This window comes from Echinops telfairi, unplaced genomic scaffold (assembly GCF_000313985.2).
Source record: "Echinops telfairi isolate 266 unplaced genomic scaffold, ASM31398v2 ScPeMD7_2;HRSCAF=8, whole genome shotgun sequence".
Lineage (NCBI taxonomy): Eukaryota > Metazoa > Chordata > Mammalia > Afrosoricida > Tenrecidae > Echinops > Echinops telfairi.
Genome location: NW_022103898.1, coordinates 7,838,040 through 7,849,528, shown reverse-complemented (window position 1 = coordinate 7,849,528; position 11,489 = coordinate 7,838,040). Strand labels below are relative to the sequence as shown.

Below are 11,489 nucleotides of genomic sequence, written 5' to 3'. Positions count from 1 at the left end.
CCCTCCCCAGCCTGGTCCAGCCAGGCCCGGGGGCCCAGCGTACCTGTCCACTGAGACGGCGGCCAGGGTGAAGCTGCTGGCATACATGGTGAGGTAGATGAGTAAGTGCACGGCCTTGCAGACGAGGGGCCCGAAGAGCCAGGCGTCCAGCGTGTAGATGGCGGCCTGGAAGGGCACGCAGCACAGGATGAAGCAGAGGTCGGCCACAGCCAGGTTGAGGATGAACAGGTCTGTGGTGCTGCCGGGCTCCTGCCAGGCTCCCGGGCTGGGCTGCAGCAGCACGGCCAGCACCAGCCCATTGCCCACTGTGCCGAGCAGGAAGATGAGGGCGAAGACCACAGGTACCGCCACGGCTGCCACAGCCCCCACGGCCCCCGTGCTGTCCAGCGAGATGTTCTGGGCATCAGCCATCTCCCCATCAGATGGGCACCTGGAGAGAAGCTGGGGGCTCAGGGCAGAGTGGCCAGCTTTAGGCATTCAGTCCTGGGATCTAATCCCCCCTCGTCCCCTTACGCCTGCCTGGGCCAGACTAGGTGTTCATAGTGGGACAAGGAACTGAGCCCAAAGACATCATTAAGCCTCATTGCGTGAGCCCCTGGCAAGAGATAGGATGGGCCCGCTCAAGCCCAGGGCTCGAGGGTTGAAGTGTTAGGTGAGGCAGGTAAAGGCATAGGCAGGTGGTGGGGACATGGTGGGTGGAGGTACGGGAGCCCCAACCCCAGGAGCTGGCTTAGTGTCCTGACTTCTCCAGCCCAGGGAGCCCCTTGAATAATGGGTTCTAATTGGGAGCTGTACCCTCCGCAGAGCACAAGTGACATCTCTGAGGGACTGAAGACAACAGCCCAGTTCCGCTTAGTCCCCATAGTGGCTCAGGTGGGAGAACCCCACAGATCTCTGACCCCCTTCTGCCCCTAAGGAAATGGAAGTTCAGACAGGAGAGACACCGGAGGGAGGCGCTCATTGAGTGGTGCGTGCATCTGTGCTCCGGTGCTGAGAGCTAAGCTGAGGCTGTCACAGTGGTGCCTCAACACACGAATGGTGCGTGAGCGCGCTGTGTCCTTCCGCACCCCCACACCCCACTCCCAACAGCAGCACCTACCTGTGGATGCTCCTAGGTACCTGGGATATCCGGGCGGTGGGGTGAATTAGGAGCAAGGCAGGAAGAAGGGAAGAAAGGTGCCCAAGCTCCCAACTTGTAGTCCCTGAAACCCAAAGGGGTGGCACCCCACCTGGCCCCTAGATCCGGGCCCCTGCTTGATCCAGGGGGCAGTGGCCAGGCTGAGCTCCTCCTGGCTGAGCAGCCACTGCTCCGCGGTCCCTCCCCTCAGGTCCAGGGCTTCTTCCTCCTTAGCTCTTCCTCTTTAAGGACCCTCCTCTGCTGGGCTGGCTGTCCTCAGGAGCAGCCACTGGCCAGCACCTCTCCGGTTCCCCTGGGTGGCATGCTCTTCTGCCTGGCTCCTCTCTGCATGACTGTTGCCTCTCTTTCTGCAGCAGCGAGTAACCCATTGATCCTGCTCGCTGAGATGCGCTTGGTAGTTAACCCCTCCGTGCCCAGGGCCCAGCCGGCACCACTTCCTGTGGCCCCGCCTGAAGACTGGTCACATGCACACACTACTCAGTTCCCTTCCTGCTGTGAGCCAGGGCCTTGCTCCCAGATGTCCATTCTTGGATGGAGCAGGTCTGGGATCTGAATTCACATCCCCTTCTGTGGGGCAGACCCCTCCCCATGGCTCTGAGCAGCTCCAGAGCCCCATTTGGTCCCAGAAACTAGTTCCAGGGGCTCAGCTTGGCTGGAGAGCAGAGGGTTTGTGTGTCTGTCCAGTCTGACTTTAATCCGAGGACAACAGGGAGCTGATAGATCGATCCCGGAGCAGGGATGTGATGGGTCCATTTGTTTTGCAGGAAGATTTCCGTGGTCTGGGTGACAAGAAGGAACGAGAAGTGGGCAGACTGCATGAAATGACCCAGGAGAAAGGCAACGAAGTCACAGGGTTTGGCAAATGACTGTGATTCAGGCTTGGGTTTCTGACCTGGCCCCACTGGGGAAGGAAGGGGCCAGATGCCCCCGTGGGGGTGGGGTGTACTGGGAGAGCAACAAGGACAGGTGGCTGAGTTTGGTACTCCATTCTTTCTGTCGGACAGCCTGTGGGTGGGGACAGATGACGGGTTCCTAAGCCTAGAGTGGGGGCGGGTGGTGGGTGGGGGTGAGGGGCAGTTACTGTAGAGAAAGGGGTAGGAGTGTGTGAAATGGTGCTTCCCACAGCAGCCCTGGCTTCATTCCAGGTGGGGAGGGGCTCAGCTTGAGGATCCAAGTGGAAAGGGGTGGGGCCAGTCTTGATGCCTGCAGTAAGGAGGGTGAGAGTAAAGGTGGCAGGGACAGGGTGCAGTCTTCCTAGAGATGGAGGGGTGGGGGACCTCAAGGGGAAGTCTTAAAAAGGGGGAAGGTCGGGTGGCAGAGCAGTAAAGAAAATGTCCTAAAACTGACTGATGATAGTTGTGTGACTTTTCATGATAGGCTGAACTACTGAATTGTATGACAGGTGAACTGTAGGCTAATAAAACTGTTGGGGAAAAGAGTTACCGTCTTTCTTGGGGGTGTGGCAGGGGAGATTGGGGGGAAATGGGGAGCTAATAACAAGGGATACAAGAAAGAAGAAAATGTTCTAAAACTGTGGCGTTGACTATACAAGTCTGATGAGATTGAGCTATTGTGTATGTGGATTATATCCCAATAAAACTGTTAAAAATAGTTACAGGGTATCTAACCAGATGAAGCCACTGTCAGATCCCCATGAGTCTTCTAGCTGCAAGTCTTGCTTGCTTGTTCCATGACAAAAATTCCCACTTTATTTTTCTGATTTTGACTTTCTTTTGGGTTTTCTAGTTTGCGAAGTACAGGAGTAGAGGCACAGAGATAAGAATTGGTGCAAGGGTTTATAGGAGGGATGGAGGGGAGGGGTGGGGAGGGGAAGGGGGAGCAAACAGTGTAGGGGGGAGCACTCTCTAGAACTGATGGTGATTACACAACTCATAAGTGATTTAACCGTGGGGGTTAGAAAATGGTCTAAAGTGGATTGTGGTAGATGAAAATACAACTCTTCTTGATGCGGTTGAACTGTTGAATTGTGTGGTCTGTGGATCAAATGCCAATAAAACTGTTAAAACAAAGTTCCTCTCAGAAACCCAGGGGGCAGTTCTGCCCTGTCCTATGGGGGTCACTGTGAGTTGGAATCCAGTAAGTTGCAGTTTTTTTGCTTTTGAAGGAAGTCCTGGGAGCCCCCTGGGATTCTCATCAGTGCTCACAGGGGTCTCCCCAAATCTGCTGTCACCCCACCCAGATCCAGAACCCTTGGTTATTGGGTTGCTTTGGCTTGGACCTACATTCCTGGAGTCACAGTGCTGGATGAAGGAATCCTAAGAGTTGGGTCCCAAGAAGGGTGGGTTTTCAGGACACTAGGGAAGGCAAAGCACCATTTTGATGACCTGAAGCCTGGACCCACAAAGTTAGCATGCTTGCCTACTGCTGCCACACACACACACACACACACACCGGCAGTGGGGGGTGGAGGCACAGGGGAAGGAAGGAGGGAGACAGGTGAGACATGACACAAGGATGCGGAGTGCCCCCTCCTCTTGTCCTGAGGGGCCATGATCCTGAACCCTACTAGATGCAGTAGACAGTACATGGCTAGGGGCTGATACGCCACCTCCCCTTAGGCCTCATGTGATCAGAGACCAGATCCACATCCCCGTCTGACCCCTTCGGTATAGCAGTGGTGGGAGCACTAGTGCAACAAACTGGCCCAAGAGGTCATCATGCTGCCTGCAGGGGTGATGCCAGGGAGCCGCTAAGAGGATGTGCTGCCGGCTGGCAGACTTGCTTCCTACTTTTTGAGGTTGGCCTGGGTGGACCTGCTCCTGAAGTCCAGTCCAGATGTCTCTGGTGCATTGTCCCCTGCCAGCCAAAACTGACCTCGCACAGCTGATGGGCACAGCTTGAGTGTTGGTGGGGAATCAGGCTGCGTGCCCTCTGCAGCAGTGCGCCTGGTGCCCAACTGGGTGCAGGCAGCCTGCAAATGATGTGGCCACAGGTGCCCCAGGCCAGCCTTCCTCCTCTCTGGAGCCCAGCCTCAGTGCCTCCAAGGTCCCCCAGTATCCCAGCTTGAAGACCCAGCAGGATCCTACCAGCCTTACCCAGAACAAACCCCAAACTAAACTCACGGCCCTGGACTTGGTTTTGACTCAGTGACCCTATCTCCTGGTTGTGTTTCTGAGACTGCAACTTTCACTCCGTCAAGCTGATGCCGAAACCCTGCAGGAGAGTAGAACTGCCCTCGTGGGTTTCTGAGACTGTAACCTGTTTATGGGAGTAGAAAGCCCCATCTTTCTTCCACAGAGTGGCTGGTGGTTTCAAACTGTTGACCTTGCCGATTGCAGCCCAACTTGTAACCACTATGCCACCAGGGCTTTTTCGAACTCTGGATGGACACAGAAAGCTTTGTCTTCTCCCATGGAGAGGCTGATGGCTTAGAACTCTGGACCCTGAGGTGAGCAGGCCAGTGTGTAACCAACCACAATACGAGGGCTTCTTTATCTAGGGTGTCCATCCGTCCTAAAACGCTGGGGCAAAGTGGGGGGCTGGGGGGGCCGTGTGCCTGGCATGTGGGCCTAGTTCACTGAGGTTCATGAAGGGCCTTCCCCACTCGGCCCACTCCACTGACAAGGGAGCTCTCGTCACTGAGCCCACCCCATCTCAGGAAGATGGGCGGGGAGGACCTGGAGACAGTGGAGAAGTCAGCTGGTGGCTGCCCTGGAGGGTGGGGCTGGAGGGCTACCATGGAGGCTGCAGCCTGTGCTCGCTACGCCCCCTGGTGGCCGATCACCCAGCGGGCCTTGGCATGAGGGCACGTTCATTTTGCTTTGATCAGTGGGGAAACCGAGGCACCCAGTGACGATGGGACCTGCCCAAGGCCAGAGTCAGGGACAAAGCAGGCTCCCGGTGTGTCAGGGGCCTCTCAGTGGCAGTCCACATTCTGGGTCCCTGGGGGCCTGAATCTTCTTTCCCTTCCTGCAGACATGAGTTTGGGTACCCAGCCCCTTAATTTGGGCAGCTGCAGGGTGGCCCGTGGGTGGGGACAGAGGGTGAGGTGTTCACCAAGGCCAGACTAGGGGTGGGGTAGGGGCTTTAAAGAGGTAGGTGGCATTGAAAAGGGTGCCCCCACAGCAGCTCAGGGCTCCCACCCGTCTCCCTACTGCCTGACCCCATGTGGGGAGGGCTCGGCTCTGGGTGCCATCCTAGGGCTGTACTGCCTGGGAGCAGCCGCAGGGCCGGGCTGCCAGGAGAATGAAGAGGACAGAGGCTTGCTGGCCGGTCTGCGCAATTGTTTCACACTCGGGGACATAGTCACGGGCCTTGTCCGTGGCCGGCCTGAAGGCCGAGCGCCCCTGGCCCAGCCCAAGCTGATCGGCGGAGGGCAGAACCTGGCTCAGGCCAGCGCCCCGTGCAGCCGGCCCACATCCACAAAGGCCTGCACGCAGCGGTCGATGTCCTCCTCGCTGTGCACCGCGGAGATCTGCACCCGGATGCGGGCCTTGCCCTTGGGGACCACAGGGTAGCTGAAGCCAATGACGAAGATGCCTGGGCAGGGAGACAGGCCACCTGGGGCTCGCCACAGTGGACCCAGCACCCAGGTCCCACCCTCCAGAGGCCTGAGGGTTCCCGTACACCGGGTGACAGAGGGCCTGCAGTTCTCAAGCTTGAAAAGCTGGCTGGGCTAAGGGTGGTGGGGTAGGGGGTCGGGGTACATGGGAGGCTCCCAGGCCAGGCCTTTCCCCTTGCCTCTTAAGCCCGCTGACATTGAGTCGGTTCCAACCCAGTGATTTTCAAGGACAGACTAGAACCGTGCCCCAGGGTTCCAAGGCTGCCTCCTTTTCTTCCCTTAGAGCAGCTGGTGGGTTTGAACTGCTGACCTTAGCTAGCAGCCCAGCACCAAACCCAGCCCACTACCAAGGTGCCTTCCCTATCCCCTCACTCTGGTCACTGTGGTCCCACGGGGCCTCTGTTCCCCCTACCTCTCTTTAGCATGTCGTCTGCCATGCGAGAGGCCAGCCGAGCGTCCCCCAGCATCACGGGGCAGATGGGATGACTGGCCCCTGAGATGGTAAAGCCAGCAGCCTCCATCTTACTGCGGAACCTGCGGGCATGGGCTGGGTGTCACGGGCAGCTGGGGGCAAGGGGCTCAAGCTCGGGCCCAATCTGCCAAGGGACTGAGAGACAGGTGGCTGGGGCGGCGCCAGGCTGGGGGAAAGACTGGGGCTGCCGGGGCATGGTGCAGTGGGGAGATGGGAGACGGAGGTGGACCAGCAGACAGCCCTAGGCTGAGCACCAAGGCCCCCTGCAACCTTACTGGGTGGTGGTGTCCCTTGTCACCCCCTGCCCCCCAGACTGCCTGGCCCTCCCAGGGCTGCACCGGTGGGTCTTGGCCGCCATGGACTGGATAATGGCGTTGCTCTCCATGAGCAGATCCAGGGCCTTGGAGGCGCAGCCGACGACGGCGGGGGGCAGGCTGTTGGAGAAGAGGTAGGGCCTGGCCCGCTGCCGGAGCAGGGACACCAGGGCTGCCGGCCCCGTCGTGTAGCCCCCTGAGGACAGGCGGAGGAAGGGTTAGGGGTGAAGAGATGGAAGGTACCAAAGCCCCTCCTGAGAGCACAATCCATGCCACCTCTTCCCTGCAGCCCCAGATCACTCCTTCCCACCTTCCCGAGACCCCTCTAGGGCCCTGCCAGGGAGGGGGGACCCCGGGGCACCTGATGCTCCGCCCAGAGCCTTCCCCAGAGTGGAGTTGATGATGGTGACCTTGTCCATCACACCCAGTAGCTCATCGGTGCCCCTGCAAAGGAAGCCGCCACAGCTGCCTTGGGCTACCCACAGCCAGGGAGTATGGGAGGGGGTGGCAGTGGCCGCCCACTTGGTTTCCCACCCACCCTCAGGACCCCGACCCTGGGCCTTGGGTAGCACGGGCTCCCACCGTCCTGTGGGTCCCAAGAAGCCAGTGGCATGGCATTCATCCACAAAGACCAGGGCGCCGTATCTAGAGGCAAGGCGACAGAGCTCCTGCAGAGGCGCAATGTCACCGTCCATGGAGAAGGCCCCGTCGGTGGCCACCAGGCGCAGCCGATGCTTCTGTAGGGGACACAAGGGCACAGGTTGGTGGGCACTGTGAGCGGGAAGCTGGAACTTGGGGTCCAACCTTGGCTGCCTGAACTGACAGGCTGTCTATGCGTGGGGGTTGAAGCTTAGCCCCCGGCTCCCACCTGGGCCTCTTGCAGCTTGCTCTCCAGGTCGGCCATGTCCAGGTGGCGGTAGCGGTACTTGTGGGCCTTGCACAGACGGATGCCATCGATGATGGAGGCGTGGTTCAGCTCGTCCGAAAGGACAGCGTCCTCAGGGGTCAGCAGGGCCTGGAGGGAGGCAGTGGCAGCCCAGCCAAATGCCTAACTATCTGCCTTGAGGTTCCCCTGCCCCGAATCTCCCCACATTGAAATTCCCTTGCCAACCAGAGCCCCCATGCTCCTTGGCACTGCACTGTACCAGGGGCCTCGCTCTCACTCTGTTTCTGGTGTGAGATGATTAGCCAAAAGGTCGATGCTTCAAACCCACCCAGAGATGTCTAGGAAGATCCACCTGGGGATCGGATTCTAAAAGGTCACAGCCCCCACATCCCAGTGGAGTTCTACTCTGTGCACATGACAATGACCTACAACACTCCTACCGCACCTGGCCTGGCTTCCACTGTCTCCGATGTGCCAGGAGCCGGCCACCATGCAGGCGCCAGGGTCCCTACTCCCCCTCTCCTGGACACAAACCCAGCCCAGCCTCGACCACTGTAAGAAATGGGAGCTGGAGCCCCTCGGCAGGGCGCCTGGCCAGCTTCTTCTGACCGTCCACCTTCCAATCCCGCCTGGGCCTGACGGGCCCCACCCCACCCCACCCCCAGCCTCCACGCACGCACCTCAAAGAGGCCCGCGTTGGCATCGAAACAGCTGGGATAGAGGATGGCATCCTCCCGCTGGTGGAAGCGAGCGATCTTGGCTTCCAGATTCTTGTGGATGATCTGGAGGGAGGGATGGAGGGAGACAGGTGTGGTGTGTTGTAGTGGTGGTGGTGGGGAGGCGGGGGCAGGGACGGGCATGTGAGACAAATGCTGGGGGGCAGAGGCTTGGAGGGCCAAACACAGAGCCTGGTCTCCCCACTTTCTGCCCAAGGGTAACACAGGGGGCCTGGCTGGCGGCAGACCTCCGTTTCCCCTCCTCCCCTGCGGATCCAGGAGCCAGCAGAAGGCGAGCAGTCTTTCCCGAGCGCAGGTGGAGTGCCTTTGGGGCGTTGAATGGCAGAGGAGAGGATGATGTGCGTAATCTGAGCCATTAGGGCCTCCAGCTCTGTCTGAGGAGGGTTGAGAGCCCGTGCACCTGGTGAGGGCTGGGCTGCACAATGTCCCGATGGGAGCTGGCTGTTCTGCTTCTAACCTGCACGTCACCCCCACCTTTCAGAAAGGGCAGCAGGCAGGTCAGGCGCATGCACACTGTGCCGGCCAGATCTCAAAGGAGGATGAGAAAAAAAACAAGCAACTGCCCTGCTACTCTCTCTGACTCACAGCGACCCCACCCAGGGGTCCTGGGGTTTTGGAAATCTCTCTGGGACCAGACAGCCTCATCGCTCTCCCAAGGAGCAGCTCGAAGGTTGGAACCCCTGACCTGGCTGCTGGGGAGCAGACCAACACTTACTGGGCAGCGCCTATCACAAAGCAAAAAGGAGCTCATATTTGTGATGTACATGAAACAGGCCCCTCGCCTTTATCCAACATTATGTTGTTTCAAGTCAAAGACTATCTATGTACAGAGAAAGAGATGACATGGATTGAGCCAGAAGGAGCCCTGGTGGTTCTAGTAAGCTTGGGCTGCTAACCTCAAGGTTGGAGGTTCAAACCCACCAGCTGCTCCAAGACAGAAAGGTGAGGCTATCTGCCTGCATAATGACAGCCTGTAAAATTGTGGGTACTGTCACAAATTAGGAGCCCTGGTAGCGTAGAGGTTACACGTTGGGCTGCTAACCCCATAGCCAGCAGTTTGAAACCACAGATGTTTCAAGGAAGAAAGAGGTGGCTTTCTACTCCCATAAAGAGTTCTGGTCTTGGAAGCCCTCAGGAGTAGTTTGGCTCTGTCCTGTAGGGTCGCTGTGCTTCCGAACTGACCGGATGGCAGTAAGTTTGTTTGTGTTTTCTGTCACAGAGGAAAGACACACACACACACACACACACACACACACACGCTGAATACAGTGCCTGGCATATAATAAATCAAAACCCACGGCTGTCAAGTCCATTCTGACTCATAGTGACCCTTTCCAAGACGTTTTGTGACAATAATCCACAGTTTTACCAACAAGGAGAGTTAGGAAATCTGCCCCATAGTCATAAACCAAAACCAACCCAAACTCACTGATTGAGTTGATGCTACTCACAGCGACCCTAGCGGGCAAAGTAGACCTGCCCTTGTGGGTGTGAGACTGTAATTCTTGACAGGAGTAGAAAGGCTCGTCTTTCTCCTTCGGAGCAGCGGGTGGTTTTGAACTGCTGACCTTGCAGTTAGCAGCTCAACTAGTGCCCCATAGTCATAGAGCTAATAAATGAGAGCGCAGGGAGACATCAAGCTCAGGCAGAAGAATTCCAGCACCTCGGTCCCAATCCCTGCCGTCTACACCCTTTCTCTCCGATGATGGGGTAGGTGGGATGGGACCTGTTCTGTAGGTGGGAAATGAGAAGCCAAATGACTTGTGGAGGCCTCTCAGCAAACAGACATAAGGCAAACTTCCACCTGACAGCTCAGGGATCAAGAGTGGGGCCAGTGTCCTTGGAGGAGCTGAGCTGGCTAAACCAGCCCTGCTGACTGTGGGAAGTGGACAGCTGGGGTCAGTGGCCAACCCGGGGACAAAACCCCCCTCCTCCCGCTATACCTGGGTCCCACAGATGAATCGGACGGAGCTGAGGCCAGCTCCAAACTTCTCCAGGGTCTGTAGGCCTGCTTGGATCACCTCAGGGTGGCTGCTCAGGCCCAGGTAATTGTTGGCACAGAAGTTAAGGATTCCTGAGGTGGGGGAGAGAAGGTGGGAGGTGGAGGTCAAGGTAAGGACGGGCCTGGAAAGATATTGGTGCCAGACTGAGAGAGGGCATGGCCCTGTATCTGTGGCACAGAGATGTGAGCCCTGAATTCGACAGCAAGAGTGAAGGGGGCCAGGTAAACCTCTCACTGCACGTTAAAGTTTAGACTCTGGCTTTGAGGACACCAGTCCTTCTGCATGCGCTGCCAAGAGACCACCCCAAGTCCCTCATCTGGGGCTCAGTTTCTCCTGCGTAATGGAAAGGAGCAGATTCAGAGGCCCCCTCGGTGGGCCTCAAACACCCCACGTCACTTGCCATCTGGAATGGAATCGCATGCCCCAAGGGGCTGTGATTCTGGTCTCACTCCCTAGCAGGCCCTACATTGTGAAGCCCGAAGTGAACACATCTGAGGAGGCGTGGCACAGGCTGGGAGAGGCAGACCCAGGACAAGGGGGACCGAGGTCTGATTTTCCAAGCTGGGGCAGCCCGGGTTCCGGGACCTCCATTTTGCGGATCAGGAAAACAGTACCAAGGACTCTGTGTCTATTTCTCTGGCAGAAGGCAGCGTGGTGGCCTGTTGGTAACCAGGCTGGCTCAGAAACAGGGTAGCAGCCAGTGATCCAAAAGACACCGGTAAGAGAGGCCTGGCTTGATTTCTGCGGCTGCCCCCAGCCCGCTTCTACTCCGGTGACTTTGGACTCTCTGGCCACCTTCCAGATGCGAGAGCCCAGGGCCCTCAACCACAGCCCAGCTGGGACTGGAGTTGGGGGTCGGGGTTGGGCAAGCCACTTCTCAAACCCAGAGTTTCAGCTTCACCGTTTGTAAAACGGGATTATTCATTCCTACACCGAGATCTGCAGGACTCCACAGGCGGCAATTATGAGGTCTTTTGCAAAGCAAGAAAGGCAAGTCTGGCAGCCACTCCCCGCCACACAGCCTTGAAGCCACCCAGCCTTGAAACCGGTGGTTGGGTGCCGGCTGGGCTGGATCTCTCTCCTTTTATCTCACTGCTGGGCCTCCATCCAGCCGCGTGCTCAAGGGCAAATCACCTCCCTCACCGAAAACTGGTTCCACCAGGTTAAATACAGGGAGACCACAAACCCGGCCCGATGCACGGGTAGGGAAGCGGCAGCTAGCGTGTGTGCTGGTGCTGACCCCCTCCGTTGCAGCCCAAGCCCCAGGTCAGCCGATTCCGGTGTTACCTCCGGAGACGCCATCCACGTGGATGTGTGGCCCCTGCTGGGACGTGATGACTCGCTCGCTCTTCCAGGTGCCAGCCGCGCGGATCCCTTCCAGCTCCTGCTCCAGGATGCTGCTCAGCTGGGCCAGCGC

At 58.1% G+C, this 11,489-nt stretch overlaps 1 protein-coding gene across 1 annotated transcript; it reads right to left on the bottom strand.

Moving 5' to 3' along the window:
* Positions 1-5,365: 5,365 nt before the first annotated feature.
* On the bottom strand, positions 5,366-11,489 carry GCAT (glycine C-acetyltransferase; the record flags this gene model as incomplete). Its single annotated transcript, XM_004700658.2, has 9 exons — positions 5,366-5,638; positions 6,073-6,194; positions 6,471-6,642; positions 6,808-6,890; positions 7,029-7,183; positions 7,315-7,461; positions 8,013-8,114; positions 10,013-10,143; positions 11,360-11,489. Coding segments are annotated over 9 exons (1,194 nt in total), but the record flags the coding sequence as incomplete, so codon positions are not given.